General features: G+C 42.3%; 1 protein-coding gene across 2 annotated transcripts in view; it reads right to left on the bottom strand.

The window, feature by feature from the left end:
* Nucleotides 1–7,031: 7,031 nt before the first annotated feature.
* Nucleotides 7,032–21,386, bottom strand: part of KLF7 (KLF transcription factor 7) — a 63,963-nt gene continuing 49,608 nt past the window's right edge. For both annotated transcript variants that reach the window (XM_050916202.1, XM_050916203.1), the window contains exons 3-4: nt 13,810–13,933; nt 7,032–7,919 (exon numbers count right to left, since the gene is read on the bottom strand). In XM_050916202.1, coding sequence (XP_050772159.1) covers nt 7,868–7,919; nt 13,810–13,933 — 176 coding nt within the window. In that variant the 3' untranslated portion in view covers nt 7,032–7,867. The remainder of the gene's footprint in view (nt 7,920–13,809; nt 13,934–21,386) is intronic.

The raw sequence follows: 21,386 nt of genomic DNA, 5'->3' as shown, positions 1-21,386 counted from the left end.
GAATCTCCTTTGGGGAGGTTTTCAAAAAGAGCCTGGACAGCCATCTGTCTTGGATAATTTTAGATCGGGGTTGGCAACCTTTGTCCTGCAGCCCGCCAGGGAAAGCTGCTGACGGGCTGGGCCAGTTTGTTTACCTGCCACGTCCACAGGTTCGGCTGATCGCAGCTCTCACTGGCCGCAGTTTGCTGTCCCAGGCCAATGGGGGCTGCGGGAAGGGTGGCCAGCATATCCCTCTGCCCACGCTGCTTCCCACAGCCCCTGTTGACCTGGGACGGCGAACTGCGGCCAGTGGGAGCTGCAATCAGCCAAACCTGCGGACGCGGCAGGTAAACAAACCGGCCCGGCCCGCCAGCGGCTTTCCCTGGCGGGTCGTGTGCCAAAGGTTGCCGATCCCTGATTTAGACACAACAAATCATGCATCTTGGCAAGTGGTTAGACTAGATGACCCTTGCAGTCCCTTCTACCCCTATGGTTCTATGATTCTATGTACGTGTTTGCAGCGTTAAGGCCTTATTATCTAAAGAGGTTTCATTCAGAGAAGTTCCGATAAGGAAATAACATTCAGGACACACTGACCATTTTCAGGCCAAACACATTCTACTGTTTATTACACATATTACATTCTTAAATAAAAATGCATCACATAACATTTTTGCATAGATATCTTACAATATACCAATTTAAAAAAGAATTATGAAACAGACCAGTAACAAAAATAAATTTTTTCTTCATTAATAATTTTGTAACATTAACATACCACCATCGTATAATACAAATAATATTTTTTAAATCTTAAGACTTTTTGTACAGCAAAAAAACTGACAAATTAATATATTTATATTTATATATATATATTTATAAAAAGCTTAAAAAAAATAAAATGTCAAAAAAAAGGCAGAACTGAGGGCTACAAGATTGGGTACTTCTGTGATATATTAGAAATACCGGAGTAGGCCTGAGAGAATGTGACTGAGGGCATCTCCGAATGCACTTGTTAGACACATCTGGCAAAAGAAAAATTATAGTGCAAAATGAACATCCTTCAAGCTATGGTGTGCGTGTGTGTGTGTGGGGGGGTTGTTTTTGCTTCAAATGGGGAGCAGACTTTTGTTTGTTTTTGTTAAAGGAAAGACTGATATGGTAGGGAGCAAGAAAGAGCTTAAATGGGGGAGTGGGGGCAGAAAGTAAACTTTGCTATAAAAGAAAAATATCTTGGCCTTATTATTGTTTACTTCCTGTTTAAATGAGCAGAAATACTCAGGCCTTGTTTTATGTGAGAAAAGTTACAGCAGTTCCTCTGGATTGATTTTTAAAAATCAATCTAGTTAAACCAGAGCCAGCCTCCATTATAAAGGCACCTAAAATAGCTTAGCTGTTTCTTACATCAGTTAAGATTAATTAAAAGTTACCAATTCAAACTAAACAGACTTGAGCAAAGGTTAAGTGCACCTATGTAGCGGCTTTTTTTTATTAGTTTAACTAGCCTGATTTAATAAAACTGGTGCAACTTGTCTGGTAGAGACAAGGCTCCGGTAACAAAGTAGTGTTTAAACCAGTATTTCAAGCTACTCTCAGAGCCTGTAGGGCTCGCGTTCTAAACTACAGGAGAGAGGGGTTAAAATATAAGCTAAGGATCAGCCCCCCAGCCAACAGGCCTTTCTGGGGCTGTGTTGGTTTTTATTTTGCTCTACAGTCCAAAGATAAAGGCTAAAAATGTCCTCTCTCTCCATTCTGTTTCACTCTCAGGGTATAGTCTGAGCCCTTCTTTCCCCCGCCCCCTAGTTTGCAGCCGATTAGCTCACAATACACAGCAACAAATATAGTTGAAAACTTCCTATGTACGCCCAAACTATTTCTAAAATGCACTGGCAACAGTAAGCACCTTCCCCAAACCAAAGGCAATAGGCACAGTTGGCTACCACACTGAAAATGTCAGTAGCTCAATTTCTCCTTCCATGTAAGTACGTGCTGTATGTACACACCCAGAGAGAGGGGGTAGGACCTGTTTTCTGGCAGTATACAGAAGTTGAAATCAAAACACTTAAAAGGAAATGTTTTCATTTTGAAAATTATGAAGAGTCCAACTTTAATTTTTACATAAAAATGCTATTGATAAGCTTTAAGGGGGGAAAAACCCAAAATCCTGTTTGAAAACACCTGCTTCTGAATGTTTTCAGTTAGGTTAATCCACTTTTGAGGTGGTACAGAAGGCAGCCGGTCACGACATTTTTTAATATAACTGACCTCTTTCTCAAAAAAGGGAGAAAAGTTTCACTACATAAAAGAGACCTTAGTGTGTGTGGGCCAACTACTGCAGTTCTTTTATGGGCAAAACTTGCCACGGAAGCCACTGAGATGTTGTGGCTGAGTAAGATTGCAGAATTTGTCCAGGTTATTATTAATGCAACACTTGGAAGATTAACCACATTAGCTTCATTGTGCAATCATCATTCCAAGGGACTAGAAATAATGCTAGTAAGAGAAGGCAAGACTCTTCAATCAATGGGTGTAAAATCTTATGAAGAAGAGAATTTTCATGTTTTTGTTTTTCAAGCCAATGCTGAATAGAGTTATTTTCACATTTTTTGTAAAATATATGATCTACCAGAAACCAACAAAATGTATTTTAAGGGAATGTTGGGTTAGAGGTTTTGCCCACAAATATGAAAGCTTAAACATACAAAATCATACTGCATGGGGATGCCAAGATGTGTTGACGCATGAATAAAAGCGTGATTTAAAAACCCTGGAGCTGCTGGCGGATGGCCTTGTGAAAGTGAAATTATTTACAAACTTTTCCCCTTTTTTTTTTTTATACGTTGACACATGTAAAGGTGGAGGGGGAAAAAGTAAATAATTAAACAAGCTTGATTTGTTTCTTATATTGCAAGCATCAGTTATGATCTCTTCGGTACATAGAGAAGCAAAGATCCCAACAGCTTAAATAGGGGGGCAATCTTTGTACTGGAAACTGCTAAAGAAACAAAAATGCCCAAAACTGGGGAATAATGAGAGAGCAAGCGAGCTTCTGAGTTCGCAAATAGTGATCAAGTCACAGAGAAGGTGCATTCAGTCACACTAGCCACCATATTCATCCATTGTCTTGGTTTTAAGCAGGACATCAAAGGTTAGTTGTTGCTTTTAGTTTAAATTAAACACGAAAGCAACGAGTGGGTCCCACTTTTACATTCCAATTCACCCTCTTCTCCCATATTTGGTCAATGGTTTCAGGGTATTAAGTAAAATGGTGCTTGCCTTTTTAAAAAAAAATAAAAAATAAAAAAATCAGATTCCAGTGAACCCTGCTGCCAATGAGAAGAAAGATAGTATTCTAATGTGCATATACACAGTGATGTAAATTACGTTAGATCTAAAGTAATTTAACTCCAATGTGTCGGGCAAGAACCCAAGACATAGGGATAGGCTGCATGGTACAGTAGTGTCTGCTGACAGAGTCATACTGGGACTTCCATAACTTTTTTTTTCCCCAAGACTTCTCTCCTCCTTATTAAATTCTATAGGACTTTTCTATTAGGAAACTAATAGAGGTCTGTAGAACATCTCTAGGCCTGATTCTATGTTCTGCTACACCAGTCTAATAGAGCGAAGAATCAATGCCACAAAATGAAATTCTGGGCACCAGTGAAGTCAATGAGAGTCTTGACACGGGGATTAGGATTTCATTCATGGAATTTAATAGCAAATTATATCCACCTTTTGTTTTCTAACCATTGAGGATGTAATTCTGTAGTTCAGCAGATAGAATGCTGGTCACTGGAGTAAAGGATTGAAGTATTCGCTAGGCTCTCACTTGAATTGCTGGAATTGTCTGGCATTTTGTATATTATATCAACACTTTTTGGGGGGTTGTTTTTGTTACTTTGAAAAGTGACTAAGAACATGGCATTATGGCCCTCCATGGTTGATATGGGAACAGTGAGACACAACAGGAGTGCTGAGGATACACATCAAAAAGGTGACCCCAAAGAAAGAAGGAAACCCAACTTGCATGTCAGATCCCAAGCTGAGTTATGAGACAACCGGCTTTTACACTTACACCAAGAAAATCTGATATGGAATAATTGAAAGAAAAAAATAAAGCCTCATAATGAAACTTTAACTCACTTTTTGAAGCAGAACTCCATTAAGGGTGTACATTCTGCTCGGTTACACCAGTGTAAATCCAGAATAACTCAGGCACCCCAGTGTCCTAATAGATGAAGTGCTCTTCTCCAGACTAATGCTACATCACTATTCAGAGAAACTCGTATTCCTCCTCTGTGCTCTTTTCCCACCAGTTTGTAGGCATCAATTTTTTTTGTGGGACTTGTGTCTCAATTTGTTCTCACCACACAATTTCCCTAGTGATCTTGGAAGCCATGTCTGGTCATTTTATATGGCTTCTGTTCTGCAAATGGGCATGAATTCAATCTGAAGGGAAACCGGGTAAAGCCCTCCCTTTAAGGCTCTTTTGTAAAGCTGCTAGATAACTTCGTTCCCAAAGCAGCCTTATAGAGAGGATTAGCCCTTTCCCATTTTTCATGTATCCCAGGTTGATTGTTACTAGTGATTCTTTACAATGTGGATGAAGTGAATGCAGCTGTAGCAGAAAAACATGGACTAAGACCTTCAGAAGTGGCTAGTGATCTTGGGTGCCTCAGGTTTTGAGCTCTCGACTTAAAAGGGCCCTGGTTTTTCTACCGAGTGCTGAGCACCAACGCATGGAAATCAGACCCATTTAAGTTGTCTCAAGTTGGGCACCCAAAATCCTTGGTCGCTTTTGAAAAATCTTAACTATGAACAAACTGTTTGCTTTACCCACTGTCCTCTATGATACTAGAACAAGCTTTTTCTGCTATAAAATGACTGACAGAGTGCACTGAGCTGAGACACAATATACGCAGATTACAGATGTCTCTGAAATATATCAGTGATGGTCCTGAAACCCAACATTTCTCTTTCAAAGTTAGAGGACCATTACTGACAGGGCCCAACTGAGAAATCCAGGTCTTGGTTTGGATTCTGAACCTATTTCCTATGGTTTTGGGGTGTTTTGATCCAGGATTTTGATTCAGGCCTATCTGTAGAAACTAAAGAGTTTCCAAATATTTCAGAAATTTTTGATATTTATCTAAAGGGCCCTTGTTCTACTATATTTTAAACGAGATGTCAACAAGACCTCAAGTGACAAGAAGAAGCAAATATTTTCTTTTCTTTTTTTCATTTTTAAAATAGAGCCTTGTACTTAAATTGCCTTTAAAATTAAGTCTTCTGGACTATTAGTAACATTTCTAGAGGCAGGAGTACCTAGACTTGTGAAGAGAACATTTATACAGATTCATAGCCAATGACTAATGTAGTGGCGGGTATGTGCACATGTACTGTAGGATGCTATGGGAATGAATTTCTTCTAGAGTTTACTATATTTTTATCCAATGCACTGAATGGATGCTCTATAGTTTTCATGTAACCGAGGTTCAAGTATCCTCAAACTCCCATGAGACATCCTGGTAAGATGCTCCACATATTCAAACACAAGTTGGGTGGTAGGGCCCTCAGAACCCAACTGAACTCCTGGATGGAATGGCCATAAGATGTATGCAAATACATAAGTAGAGAACGACGAGATTGTCAGCAAGCAGTGCTCCAGTAATTTTTTTAATAGTATAGTTAGTTTTTTTTAAATCTTTGGACTAAAACTCAATTTTCTCTTATTTTTTTCACTGTTACATCATTGGCCCCCAAAAAGATGGTTAGATTTTGGTCCATATCTCATGCCATAGGGGCCAGATATCATATTCCCCACCAAAGTGTCCAACTGTCAGTCAGTGTTTGTAAAAACTGTGAGCAAAATAAACATCTTTCAGGTAGATTCAATCTCTGACTGGGACAAAGGTTGCGCAAACGCTGAGAACGCAAGTACCAATGATTCCAGTGACTGCTCTTGCATTTTACAGCTATGGATTTTTTAAGAGTTCAGTTTTGCATCCCAAAAGGGAAATATTTAACAGTCAATGAGTCAAAACAGTCAAAGGAGGGCAGTTGGCTAGTACAGTATAAAGAGCAGCAACCATTTGTGGACCACATGCCATTTTGTTTCATTTCTAGACATGTCTTGTAGGGAGGGTCCCAGAATATACAAAATATACAACCTGTCCTAATGACCACCCCACCTGCTTGCATAGGCCATTTTATATGGTCCTAAAGGCAGTCTTTGGAGTTAGGGCCAGTGCCAACTTGCTATAAATGCAAGTTGTATTTATATATATATATTACTTTTTTTTTTAAACAAGAAATTTAGTCCACTTAGAGCTAAGATGGTCAAATTATCTACAGGATTCAAGGGTGAGCATGAGGCTTCCATTGATCCTGGATGGTACAGACTGAAGGTTGAATAGGACCCATGCTACCAATACTTTAGACCGATCACTTGGAAAATCCTTAGTGCTGTGCATAAAAGCCAACCCTTCATTCACCCTTTAAATATTCTTACAATTTTTTTTTATCAGTGGGCTATACCATCACCTTCATGAATGGCAAAGGAGGACTGTGATCTTTACTTTAAAAGATTAATGCTGAATGAAGCCACTTTATTTGGAAGCAGTCTCACCTTCCCATTCTGGGACTGGAGTAGTATTTTTGGCTTTTTTTTTTTTTTAAGATGCTTAACCAAGTTAGGCTTAGAAAATAAATGTTTGCAGGTGCTCTTTCAACAAATAAAAGTCAATGTTTTTAACTGGTCAATAGAATAACAAGAACACGCAACACAATTTGTCAATCACTGTGGATTGTAGCCAACATGCTCACATGGTGCTGAAGGAAATCTGTAGTCATGTCTGATTGGCCAGTCCAAGACAGATAAGCAGGTGAAGAAAAGGAGTTCTGAAGATCACTTGTTCATGGAGAAAAGATAAAATGTCTAAGCTTCCACGTGAGCTTTTCAAGTTTTCATCAGACAAAACAAGAAGTCCTAGCTATGGCAATAAGGTGATGCCTATGGAGATATAATGTGGTGTTTCAGGGACTCCAGTCATGCCAGCAGCTTCCATAATCCCTACCAGTGCATAGGGCATGCAATAGCCAAAAAAAGTTAACACAAAAATACCCAAACAAAAATATTGTCCTCCGTGAAGTCTACATAAACTCAGGCCAAACAGATGATGTTTATGTCACAGGTGTCACTCCACAGTCAACTGCCATTAAGGCCATTGGTATTGACGTAAAAGGATCTTAATAGCTCAGTTCTAGGAAGAACCAAAACCAAGACAGATCAAAGTGTCTGTGAGAAGTTTGACATGTCGAGCATTAGGAATTCTCAGACAAAGAACAAAGGAACCAAGAGGTTAATTTTGGCTACCAAACTGGGATTTGGTTTTCTAGGTCATTATTTTTCCCCACCCCCATCTATTTAAAAAGAAAAGTTAGTGCTACAAATATGCAACTTCAAGACGACATATTCTCCTATGGAGTTGCATTGAGAAGCGAGTTAAATAAGCCCCTCCTTCTTGCTGTCCACCTGCAGAGAAGCCTCTTCCATTTACTTTGATTTCTACTGGCAATAGCTGGAAACAAATCCGAGGGTGATGAAGTACTGTAAGCAATTGTTCTATCTTACTGACTTCACCTCTACCCCATCTCCTCTCCTGCACCTTCTTCCATCCAGCTGGGGCAAGGCATAAAGAACAGATGTATGTATTTAAGTATAGTTGGGTGCATGACAGTGTGAGTGTGTGGTCTGTGTACAGAGGTTTACATGTGATCAAGTTCTCTTCTTCTGCAAGGCAGTGGGTTATAACTGAGTTCCACCCTTCATGCCATGTCTTTTAGCTCAGCTGACATCTATGCCATGCTGACTGATTTTAGGTACTTAGATGTGTCTCTTCATGTGGAGGGCAAGATGGTCAGACCTGGAAAAACACCTGCGAAACAAACAAAACAAGGATTTTACAAAACAGGCCTTTCTGCTCCTCCACCATCATGCACAAGAACAATGTTCATCCAGGTTTACAGCAGTTCCCTGGAACATGCCACATGTGGTCACAAAGTCAAGGTGACTTCCCCTCCACCATTCAAGATAAGTAGCTATGCTGGCTCTTCGTTAGTAGATTATTCTCCCTTCACTCCAACCCCATCAGATTCATACTGTTAGAAACTGGGGAATGGGCAAGCTAACTCATTAAGCAAGTAGCTGTAGTAATAAAATTAAATAATTTTGCATATTTTCCAGTGCTCAGCACCCTTAGGTGTGGTCATTTCTTCAAAAGACCTCAGCACCCACTTAGGCATCAAAATAAGAGGCCAGATCTGCATTTCTCAGTAAGAAGCAGGTAAGGAAATTAAGTCAGTCAGTCATTTTTTTTTTTAAAGTTGAAAGAAAAACATCCAGATAAACAGGTCCCATGGGTGCCTTCAGCATAAGGAAAAAAAGAATCATGAAAATCAGAGGGGAAAGACTTGGTAGTGCACTTAGTCTGTCCTTTTGCCATTATTTTCTGATTCTCTGTGTTCCTACTACTACTTGTATGCAGGGGTGAGCAAATATGATAACTGTTTGTAAGAGCAGAAAATCTGCAAGAAGACCACCTTGGCCAGATCCTCAATGGATCGGCATAGCTCCAGCGTAATCAATGCTATGTTGATTCATACCAGCTGAGGATCTGGTCCATGCTTCTTTACAAAATAGAATAGGAAAAAACTAAAAAAAACAATTTTAGAATGGTATGGACTTGGAATCTTGCCTTCTTTTAAGTTCCAGAGTGAAGTATGTGCATTAAATCTGGAGAGAGAGAGACAGAGAGAGGAAAGCCTTACAATGGACAGTGGGCTTCTAATACACAAGGCTCACCACAGCTAGTATTGTCCAGCTGCAGGGTACCAAATATACCCCTGGACGGCTATCCCTCTTATCAGGATAATGGAGAAAACAGCATGCTATGGATATTACAGCTGCCAAAACAAGCCTGGGTGCCAGTAAGACAGGCACCAGCTGGCATTTTAGACTATGACCAGCCCAAGACCACCACCTGACCATTGCTTCTCTCAGATGCCTGCTAATAACCAGAAGCAATACTGATTAAAAGTTTTGCTGAGTCACTGATGTGGCAAGATTTGTTAATGTTAATAACAGAACCAAAACTTTGTTTTGTATCAATAACAGTATGTTCTGCTCCAATATATTTTTACACCTAATAAAATGATACATAACTAATCCTGTGGGCTCTCTCCCTGGCTAGTAACTCAGTTAACTTCATCTACTGGGGAGGCTCCTAGAGGAGGGCAACAGTTTCAACTGGGGGGGGGAAAGTCAAAAAAGAATTAGATAAATTCATGGATGATGGGTCCATCAATGGCTATTAGCCAGGATGGGCAGGGATGGCCTCTGTTTGCCAGAATCTGGGAATGGGCAACGGGATGGATCACTTGATAATGAACAGAACAGGTAATCCCTTCTGGGGTACCTGGCATTGGCCACTGTTGGAAGACAGGATACTGGGCTAGATGGACCTTTGGTCTGACCCAGTATGGCCATTCTTAGGCAAGTCTCCACAAAATTTTACAGCTAAATCCTACCGTCAAAAAGCCCAGGACACATCTGCAGCTATTAAGTTGCTGAGGTCCAGCCACGTTTTCCCTTCTTGGAACTGGTGCTGGCTGTAGAGTTGGCCCAGAATGGGCAGTTGTCCTCAATAGGTTTTGAGATAGGGATCCATGAAGGAAAATCCTGTGGATCTCTGGTCTTCCACAGGACAAGTCTCTGTCTCCACAACTTTGCCATCTCTATTTGCTGCATGTTGTACCCACGCCCAGCACATACCCCCTCCAGGATTCAGAAAGGCTGCATGTGTCCCTGCATTGTTCCTAGCAGGGACTGCTTGCAGTGCATAAAAATATCATAATTCCTGATGGGCTTGCATGGACATAAACTGCCTACTCCCAAACATGCTGCTGGGTTTCATCTCCGCATCTGCAGAGCAACAAGAGGAGGCAGCTGGGATGGGAAGAGAATATAATGTTCAGCCATCTTTTTCCTCTTCCCAGATCCTGCCCAGTGGGATTTGGTCCTCTTAGCAATCTACCTACCCCTCCAGCTGTGTGGAGGGGAGCACATGGGTCTTCGCTTGCAGTCAAAGAGGATACCCATATACATATTAGAATAAAGTTGAAGAGTTTTACATCACGTTTCCCTCAGTTGAACACGTGTGACAGCTGTGGCCATGGCTCACCCGGGTGTCCTGACATAGGGTATGTAAAGTCACCCATGGTTCTGAAAAGCTTCTCAACTAATTCTTCGGCAACTCCAATAACCAACATGGTCATGGTGCCTCAGCCACCCTGGGGACTCTTTCATTTCCTTCTGGGCTATTTCAGCTCCCTCTGCTTTCTCCCCTGCCGCCTCCAAAGCACACACCACTCGTTGTACATATGCTGCTCCTCACATCTGTGGTAGTTTGCCAACCAACATTTACAATACGATCTGTGTCCTGTAAGCCATGGGGGCAAAACTGAACACTTCATTTTAAAGGATCCTGTTTTTCCAGAAGAAACTTCAGCTGTTAACTCTCTTTGTCATGAAAGGGGATTGTGTTTACACCCAAGGCCAAAGGTCTGCTACAAAACCCTCAGCACCCTCGTTTACGCCAAAGACTGTGTGTGCCTGAAATTTCGGTGCTTTAAAAAGACGCCACCAACATTGTTTGAAAAAGAGAGAAAGTGTGTGTGCGTGTGCACTTGGGGAGGGAGAAAACAAAGTGACAGACGTCTAACTTCCTGTCTCCCCACCCCCACTTCCTTTTGTCACTAAAAGTTATAACACCTGAATCGACCTATATGTGTTGTTTTTAAAATTGTCCTCTAGGCTGATAGCATGAATACAATCCAAAAGGCTAGTGGTGTAAACCCACAGCCCTGAAAGAGGGGTTTTCAATGGACTAATTGATGGATCACGTACATAAACACTCCCCCTACTGGTAGTTCAATCACCATTTTCATGCTCTGATGGCCAAAATACTCGCCTTCACCTCTGAAGAGTGGTGTGCAGTTGGTTTACACTACGTCAAGACTCCTGAAAGATGTACCTAAGGCTACTTAAAGCTCAGAAAACCAGGATGTTTACTGTAGGAAAGGACCCTTCTATCATTAGTGGATGGTGAAAAGGAAGAACTTAAAAAGAAATCTAAGAGGCAGCAGTTTAGAGATGGAGAAATAGGATTCTATCTGGGACCTTAATTCAGGAAAGCACCTGTTTAACTTGAAGCATGTGCTTAAATGTTTTCTTGAATACAGCTGGACTGAAGTATGTGCTTAAGGGCATGCCTGAATCCAGGCCTGGAGTAGCGGGAGGTTAGCACACTTGGAAAGAGGAAGAGAAAGGAAAGAAAGCGTGAAGTCCAAAGCAGCGAAGTAAACCACTTTGAACACAGCGAGTCCCTGAGCTTCCCAAACTAGACCCAGTGAAAGGGTGGTGGGAAACTGGTGGACAGATTACACCACGTATGATCAGTTTAAACTGGTGAATACTTTTTACCTAGCCATAGTTCTGGTCAAAGGAGGAAAAATTGACATTTTTAAGGGAACAAATTCATAGAATAAAACTGCAAATAGACACTGTGATGGGGGTTGCTATAGAAAAAACACTTAGATAAAAAGAGAGGGGTGGTATTCTTCCAGCTCAACATGTGACAAATGACTAAAGGAGATTGTGGTGTTAATAGTAGGTGGTGAGATCTCCTTGGATCTGAATGATCACAACTGTTGTCTTTTTGCAACAGGAACCAAAAAGGGTGGTTTGTTTATTTGGGGGTTAAGGGACTGGGGGGGGGGGGGGCTTGGTCAGTTCTTAAAGAGCAAAGCTCAGCAGAAAGCAGCCTCTTACAATAAAAATGAAGAACACCAATGTTCTTCTACTTCACAGAGATGCTTATAAAAAGGCAAGAATCCAGAGGGTTTGTGCTTGGTTTATCCTTTATCATTATGAGCAAACAAGAGATAATCCAGGGGTAAAAGACAGAGGAAGCCCTTGGTTGGGGGCAGGGGAGCGAGGAGGAGGAGGATCTTGGAAAGACAGGATGTGCAAATGATCAAATTTCCTTCCCATCAAAGGATGTGTCCCTGTTTATGTTCTATGTATCATTTTTCTGTGCACGCTCTTGGCCAGTCTGGCGTGCCCACAGGCTTTATAAACTCTATATTGTATTACAAACCATTTTCTTATCATAACGGAGAACCTTAGTGCTGCATTAAAAAGATGGGTAATTTTCTTAAGCCTCTTAAAAATATATATAAATAGGATTAGCCGGATAACACGTTCAGATGCAAGTACATGATTTGATTATGCCTACACTGGATCCAGCCTTCACCGTGGGCATTGCCATCCTCCAGTTTGGGAGGGGGGTGTTATTGTCTGATAACATCAGTACTGTCAGATATGATTCCTTGTGTAGTGTCTCTCTTGCTCCACACCAATTATATATTTATTTTAAAGAGCCAGATTTTCAAAAATGCTCGGCAACTGCAACTGGGACCAGATTCTCAAAAGAGCTCTGCTTCCATTCAGGCACCTGAATGAAGAGGCCAGATTTTCAAGAGGAATCTGCAGCCAGCAGCTTCCATTGTTCTGGATGACAGATGCTGAGCAGACAGCTCTCGAGGCAAACCCAGTCACCTCATTTTTAGCTGCCCCAGTGAGAGCTGTTGGATGAGGAGTTCTTTGGAAAAGCTGGCTTTGGGTACCTATCCCTAGATCTAGGAGCTTAAAAAGACAGATGACAACCTCCATTTTATGTGGTACTGTAGATTTAATATTTTGTCAAGTGTGTGATTTAAAGACAAGAGGACTAGATTCTCAGTCAGCGTGAACAGTCATGGCCTCTTTGATTTCACCCAAAATCCTTGTGGTAAAATTTTCAGATGTGCCTAAATCACGTAGGCATTTTTGAAAATGTTGCCCTTTGTTTCCCCAGGAACTGTCCCTCCAACTGCCTCTAGGAAGAGAGGCAAACATAAGGCTGTGTGCTCAGTTAACTGAACCAGAAGATCAATGATAGATTTAACATGCAGAAAAGGGAAAATGCTGTCAGTCCCCTCGGTTTGGTTCTATATCTTGGGTTCCTTCGCCATTCACCTGAGAACCTGTGGAGATCTCACCACTTACTCCCCATCTTAGGCTGTGTTGACTTGCTTGACCACTGGTTTGTGAGGTTCGACAGTCCTCAGGTGACTTCCTTTATAGGGACCAGGAAGCCAAGAGGTGGAGCCTGATCACAATTTTGTAAGCGAGGAAGGGCAGCTGTGAATTCAGTCTTTTGTTGTTGCCCAAGTCACATGGGATCATGGAGAGGAAAAGCCAAGATGTTGCTGCGGCTAGCAGGTTGGGTAGAGTTTATGCACGTTAAAGTGAGATTTTGCTAAATAAAGCTGTGCATTGGGCCAAATCCTGCTCCAGTCAGAGTCAATGGCAAAACTCCCACTGACTTCGCTGGGACCACAATCTGGCCTTGACTCCATGCTTCTGCTTAGGTATCCATAAGAAAAAAAGGTACAGAAATGAGTTGCTGGTCTCAGCCCAGTTGCTAGCGGACAAACTTCCTCTTCACAACCCCCCCCCCCACTCCTGACACTCCGGCTGGCCACTGAGGAAGAGAGGGGTTTCAGGGCAAAAAAATACATTGGCGATGCGCTGTAAGCAAACATGCACTGTTGCTGCGTATGCTATGTGAAAAACCAGAGATTTTGGTCCCTGGGGGCTGGTAGTGTGCTGTCTTTCACCAGCTGTACATTTGCTTGCACACTAGATTTAGAAGGCTGCATTACCTGTCACAATGGTTGCATTTAAAGGGTTTTGCCCCTGTGTGTTTCCTGTAATGCCTTGTGAGCTCATCGCTTCGTGCAAAACGCCACTCGCACCCTTCCCACGAGCACTTGTAAGGCTTCTCACCTGCAGAGGGAAGAGAGATCAATCAGCACTGCAATGAAATTACTGCTGCCTAAATCTTCCCGCCCTTTAACCCACACCTGGCCAGCCAGCCCTATTCCCCATATCAAGCTGTACTGCCCACAAGCACCCATTCCTTTGCCCCAGCTAGCCAGGCCTTTGCCTCCCAACTAGCCACATAGGGCACGAGCACCACTGATTTTGCCCCACGTTTGCCCCACACCTTGTTGCCTAGCACGCAAGTACCAATGACTTGTATTCACTCAGACTCTTCAAATCTATGGCAGACTCCCAAAAGCTATTGACCATTCTGAACCTGTTTCAAGGACTGCTGAAGTCAATAGGAAACTTTCCATCAACTTGAATGGTCTTTGGATCAGGCACCAACTTTATTACATCTTAAATTCTTACACTGCCTTGGTGAAAGAAATATTTCAAAACCATCAGAATGTTTTGTTTCGTTCAAAAAAAACAAACCCAAACGCCCCCACAGCTGCGTTGCCGTAGGCTTGTTTTTCAATTCCTTCAGTCAGGGTTGTGTGCACAAATTTGGTTACTACTCATGCAAGTGGCTATTCCTGTGCACAGATATCATGGTTGCCCATGCATGTCAGGCAAATAGGTGTACAACTACACATGTAACCCACAGTGCTTAAAATGACACTTAACAAAAAGTATTGCTCTAGTTCTGGCTTTCAGGAGTTGCCTTTCACACACACACACCCACAGCACACGCATCTCCTCCCACCCAGACCCCACGTCTTGTATCGCCACTTAGATGCACCTGCTTAGTTGATTATAAAGTGCAAATGATGTTTTCGGTGCTGCAAGCGCAAGAGGAGAAGTTTTCTCTTTAAAACAAGTTAATCCCACAGACAATTGTGACTGATTAGCACCTTTCCGACCGTATGTTTATCAGCTGTTATCCCACATGGAACTCTCTCTCATACAATTCCCTTGAAGTCAGTGGGGCTGCAGGGATTGGACATCAGTGAAGAATCCGCTCCGCTGTGTTCACTTTCCCCATTTGATACCACAAACCAGGTTCTCGGGGTCAAATGCAGCTCTGGTGTAGCACCCATGACCTCAAGGACGGTACTCCAAGGCTACTAACATTTTAGAATGGATGCCGTCGAGGTCGAAATCTCCCCCCCTCCCATGACCCCTTCTCTATAGGACTGCAAAGTGTGTGCGTGTGCACAGACACCACATCTCCTCAGAACACATGTGTGAATGCTCTTCTACTACATTGCAGCCATGACACTATGCCCGGCCCTCCTGAGCTGCCCAGCAATAAAAAGAGGCTGGATGCATTAGGGGAGGTGGGGATGAGTGAGAACACAGTGAGGAAACTGATTTCATTGTTAAGCTTCAAAAGGGCAATTATTAGCAGGGAGGGAAATTTGGTTGGTTGTTTTTTTAAAATTCTGAAAATTGCTAAGAACGTGCTTCTTTCAATCTCTCTCTCTCTCTCTCTCTCTCTTTCTCAGCAGATTTAAATACCAAATATCGCATGTCAGGTCTCCACATGTCATGTATTTACCACGGAGTATATTCAGCAGGTACTAGAGAGAGATCTGAATGTGTTATAGTCCGAAACTGGGAGCGCCACAGTAAGCAAATGGGACAAGTCAGAAGAGTGTGAAGATCAAATTCATTGCTGGTGTAACTCCACTGACTGCAACACAGTTGCCCCAGGAACTGATTTGGCCCAGTACATGTAGGGAAAGCTTCTCTGTGACTAGTCATTTACCAAACATTATTGATTACAAGTTAGGCTCTGCAGCTCCCAAGATAAAGTGGAAAGCTGGCATGGAGAGAAGAGGAGAATGGGCTGGGATATCTACCAGAGTTCAGCAATTCAAGCCTTTTATCCTCAACTCAGGTTTGAAAAGCAAAATCCATAAAAGGATGTGTTGCATCAGTCCTATTAGAAGAGGAAACCCTACATAAGGCTGCAGCAGGTGGAGAAATGCCAGGCACAGATTGATCTATCAGTCAAACAATCACAGTCTACAGGCCCTAAAGAATAAAAGATAGTGGATGGGGGAGGGTTTGAGGAAAAACAAAAAAGAGGCAGCAGGATTTTCATTTCAAATCACATTCTCCCTGAAGCTCACTCTAGGCAGGTGCTGTTGGGTTTTTTCCCAAAATACCATATGAGAGTGTACAAAACAGAGCCTAGGTATTTTAAGCCAATCATGAACATTCACCGCACTGTACAGGTAACATTCCTCTACAGTACAAGGTCTTAGAACAGCAGGTCCCTTGTGTGCTGCAAGACCTGGGCAAAAGAGGCCAATGAAAGATGCCTACATTTGTAGGTGCTGTAGTATTTAGGATGCCCTAATTCTCTTCTGATTAGTGTGTTTGTCCTGGCCATTTTGGGGTTAGACCGTAAAAATAAAAGAAATCCTAAAGAAACCATGGCTGATAACAATGAGAAAATGGAACAAACATATAGGGCGACTAGACAGCAAGTGTGAAAAATTGGGACAGGGGGTGGGGGATAATAGGAGCCAATATAAGAAAAAGACCCAAAAAGCTGGACTCTCTCTATAAAATTGGGACAACTAGTCACCCTACAAACATAGCACAGGCTGGACTGGATCAAGCTAGACCCATTGAGGCAAATTTGTTTAAAAGGAATTTTCCACTCAGAAAGCCATTCAAAGTTTTCATTTCCATCAGAGCCTAGATCACGGGCAAGGTGGTGCTTCCCATGCCCATCTCAGCCGTGGCTTGGACACTGCCCCCAATGCTGGCCCACCCAAACACTGCTCTCAAGTGTGCTACAGCCCACATGCCCTCCCCTAGAGATCCAGGGCAAGATTTGCATGCTCTCCTCAGTCTCCACTGGCATAGAAAGTGGACACCCAGAAATGATGCCTCATATTCTGGGCTTGTCCCTGATGGTGGAACATTCAGCTGCTGCTCTACTGGGACAACTAACACGTTGTTTTTAAAAGCAATGCACCACAGTAACAAATTGTGTGCGGGTGTGGGAGGAGGTAAGTTGCATGGTGAAACTCATTTAGTTTGTGTGGCTGCAAGAGAAGAGATGTCTCGCTTGCAATGGAGACAGCAAGGCAGATGTGTTTGTGTGTGGCTGTGCCTTTGTTGCATACGTTATGGAGAGAATGAGAGACGCTGACGCTTGTTCAAAACTGGCAGGTACAGATAGCCTAACGTACAATCGTCTACGGAACAGAAGGGTTGTTGACAAATACTGTGGTCTTTGCCTGAAATCAGCAGGCATTTTGATTGAAGCAGCGTTTGTCTAATTAACATTTGCCAAGTGCTTTCAGAATGTAGCATGCGTATTTAGCTTATTAGAGGCCACCAGTAATTCTGTTAGGCCTGTCTAGAATACATGTATGGGTGGCATGCTACGTATCTCTGTTGTCTGTGCTCTAGGGGCTCTGTCCCCGATGTGTCTTTGCATAGCATAGAGTCTGGTTTTGTTTTCAGCTTCCCTTTCTCTGTAACATTAACCGTGTTCTGCCAAATGTCAGACAGCGCTCCTTTGTGCTCCTAGGCAGCCTGCTTGCTTACAGTCAGCTAGGCAAAAGCTGACTGTAAGCAAGGCAAAAGAAAGGCAAAAGAGCCTGTGACCTTTAAAGCCATGTCAAAAAGGGATCCTTGCCCCACAGACCTAAAAGAGATTAGCTTCACCCACCCCCACCCTCCATATAGCAATTCTGAAAATGAGAGTGTGGGGGTAGGGAGAGATTTCCGTGAGAATTTCTGTGCACAAAGGATAAAAACTAACTGTATCTTTTCATTGCTGCTTTACTCTTACCCATTGTAGATCAGATTAAAAGCCTCTCTTGGCTACTGGTCCCACAGAGGGTGTCTAGGAGTGAGGTGTCCCTCTGATCTCATTAGTGGTAATGGTAGAAAAGAATGGTAAGGGATGAATTCCATGCGCTCTTCTGTTTTCATAAGAAAGTACATGGTGAAATCCTGGCTCTACTGGAGTCAATGGCAAAACTCCCCATGACTTCAACGGGGCTAAGATTTCACCCAGTACACCAGGAATGAGTGTGCACCCACCCCCACCTCCCGCAACAGTCAAAATATTTCGGTTGCAATGTCTTTTGTGAAATCATGACATTTATTTGAATTAGTATTAGACCCTGATTCATGCAGGAAGATCCTTGCGTTCATGGGGTCCACATGCACACTGAGCTCTTTGCAACGTGCAGGCATAAGTCCCTTATGATCTCTCTCAATTTGCCCCTGTGAGACAGTAAGGAGACTCTCTTCAAGTATGGCTGAGTCAGCCAAAATATTTTAAGAATGTGGGGAGAGGGGGAAATAGATCCTTGACATGTACATTTTGAACTTCATTTAAATTTAAAAAAAATCACTTTCATTCTTCAATACTATTTAAAGGCACCTTTAAAACACACAATTAGAAAACCTCCATAAAAAGTCAGCATATGCTCTTCCACTGTAACTTATTTTCACACAGTTTCAGGACCCACAATTGTGCATTTTTCTAATGGGTACAAAACTGGAAATTCTATTTCCTTCCCTTTTTAAAAATTGGAGATAAAATCAGATTATTTGTGAGAAAAACAATTTCAAAAGCCTGAACTGTTAAGAAATTGTGTGGGCTGAGAGTCACTGCTAGAAATGTGTTCCAGTGGCTTCCTTGTAGAGATAGTCAAAGGTGAACTGCAAAGCAAAACTGAATATGGAGTTCAATGCAGGATCTTTCTCCTGAACTCCTCCCCTAAGCAAACTGGGGGGGCCAAGCAGCAGGAAGCTATGTCAGTAGGATCAGGACCAGAGCAGCTTCACTAACTTTTTAGAGAACCTTGTAATAGTCTCCTTCCCATCCCTTCTGCAAAATCCTTAGTACTTGCTGTTTCACAGAGAGTAGCCTAGAATGGGCCATCACACACAGCAGAAGTGCCAGTGTCACTGAAACTCATGCAATCCAAGGCATAGGTCACAGAGTAACACATTCTGGGATTGCTTTAGTGAAACAGGAAGTAACAAGAGAATTCCAGATGGAGGTGGGGTGGGGGTGGGATTTTAGTGGTGAATAGTTCCCAACCCACACTGCCTTGAGGAGATGTGTAATACATTAATTTGGTTTTGCTCGCTGTTTGTCTTAATAACAAAAGCCTATTGTATCACAATAAGAAGCCTAATACAATAATCACATTATATGTACCTTACATTTACCTCTCATCCCAAAGAGCTTTACAGTGTACCAGTGAAACAGAGCCTTTGCTGGGGCAAGGGTAGTAATCAGGCAGAATACCCAGCACGCTGTGCAACAGGAAACATTGTTGGTCAAGGACACTAGATCAAACCTTTATATCTATGAAAGATGCCAAGTGATCTTCAGCATCAGCATGTTGCAGAAAGGATGACAGATTTCAAGGACGCCTCCAAAAGACTCATACCTTAATAATAAGCCTCTTCGTGCCCTATGCACCACCACTACCCACCTCTCATTTCACTGTGCACACTCTACTCCATGATGGAGCATGGGGTTTTGTGAACCCCAGTCTCTCTAGAGACAGATTTGGAGTAGTCCAAGATCCTTTGCTGGCTGCCCAGCCACAGTTTCAGGTGAGGACACAAGTTGCAATTGTATGGCTCACACAGCTGAGATGGAAAAGTCTCCTGAAAAGACACATAGACACACCCTCTAGAGGTTAACTGTACAACTTCTGTGTCCTGCAACTTGTGTGCCTCTCCCCAACTAAGTAAAAGTGAAACTACTTATAAAGTCAATTTCAGCTTCTCTTAAGGTCCTTTCATTCTTCTAATTGATTTTCACTGAGAAATGGAAAATGACTTTTTATTTGAATATACAAAGGACTAGAGGGTACTGGACAGTATTTAACTGTTTCATCATTCTTTTCTACCTATATGAGAATTGTTTTATTCATTACCATTTTGGCACCAGCCAGAAAGAGAACTACTGCCTCAAAGGTGACAGTACAAAGCAAACGGACATTAGGCAGAATGTGACAGGAGTGTCAAATACACCATGAGACAAGGTTGTGACTCTTTTTAGGTCAATAGGAATGACTATGTGTTAAAATTAGAACTGATTTGCATGTACATGGTATAGATCTTTTCATCCCAAAAGCTCAAAAGTGCCTGTACAAAGGTGGCTATATTCAAGCCCATTTTAGAAGTGGGGAAAGAGAAATTAAAGGCCCAGTAAGTGTCTTTCACACACAGTCATTCAGTGCATGAAAATACATTATTTGGATTCTACCTTATTTTCTATATACATACACCTCGCCCCTCCCTACCCCACACATACAGGTGTAGAACCAACAAGGTTCAAAGCATGTAACTAATTTCAAAGAAAGGAAAACATTCCATTTTCTACCTTCCTTGCAAAGAAGCATTTATTAAATATCCATTGTCCATCGACACATATGCTGAACACAAAGCAGCCTGAGGAATACCACGTTTATTCTCCCATAAAGAACCATAAAGCTTTCTAAACTCTGATTTTCTTTTAAATATGGTCTACTAAGCTTAGCCGAGGAAGATGCTCCAGGATTCTGATGTGTGCTCAGAGCAGAAGGATTTAGTTTAAAGAGCAGGACTGGGGACACAGGTGCCAGACATTGTGTAGAATTTGCACTTATGCTCCATTAATTGCCAACATATCCCCCCTCTTCCCCCCGACCCCTCGGGAGAACAGCAAAGCAGCAGGCCCAGACTGGTACCCAGCAGCAACACCAGCAGCAAAAGTAGCCAATTAGCCTCTAGAATAAGTATGGGGGGGAGGGGGAAGTGGATGCAGTTGCCTAGCAACCAGAGAGCAGAAACAGCTGTGTAGCAGGCCAAGGTTGGTACCCTGGCAGTGACTGCTAGCCAATTAGCAGACTGCATTTAATGCTGATGTGGTTTCCTAGTAACTGGTTGTATAAATCTGTCTGTTGCACTCTCCTCCTTCTTTCCTCATATTTTCCCCCAGTCATGCTAGGCATTGCTGTTTGCCCTAATTACTGATTCTCTGCTGCTTCAAGCTGCCATTATTTTTGTCCCCAGAGAGGTTGGAAGAACTTAAAAAAAAATCTCCTCTAATAAGAGCTTTTAGTTTCAAATTCAGTTTAGCTCTAAAAGCGCAAGATGCAAGATGAGGTGACCACAGCAAAACAAACAGATGAAGGGGGAAGGGGGCAAAACCTCAAAGATTTCAATTCACTGTGAAAGATTTTCCCAGGATCCTACAATAGATATATATTTTTTTGCAAGTTACACAGAAGAGCAAGTAATGAAAAGGGCTATCTATAACACACCATAAATTTCCACAAAGCACAACTCTGTGGCAAAGGTCTATAGTTTGTGGACTTTCGTTTTGTGCATATAGATTCTCTGAGAAATCCCAGGCAACACAAGAAGACTTATCAGTGATTAGAGCTGGTGGGAAAATGGTTAAATATTTTCACAAAAATATGCTAACATT

This window comes from Gopherus flavomarginatus, chromosome 10 (genome assembly GCF_025201925.1).
Source record: "Gopherus flavomarginatus isolate rGopFla2 chromosome 10, rGopFla2.mat.asm, whole genome shotgun sequence".
Classification (NCBI taxonomy): Eukaryota; Metazoa; Chordata; order Testudines; family Testudinidae; genus Gopherus; species Gopherus flavomarginatus.
The sequence above is the reverse complement of the archived record's forward strand: the minus strand, read 5'-3'. Positions and strand labels throughout refer to the sequence as shown.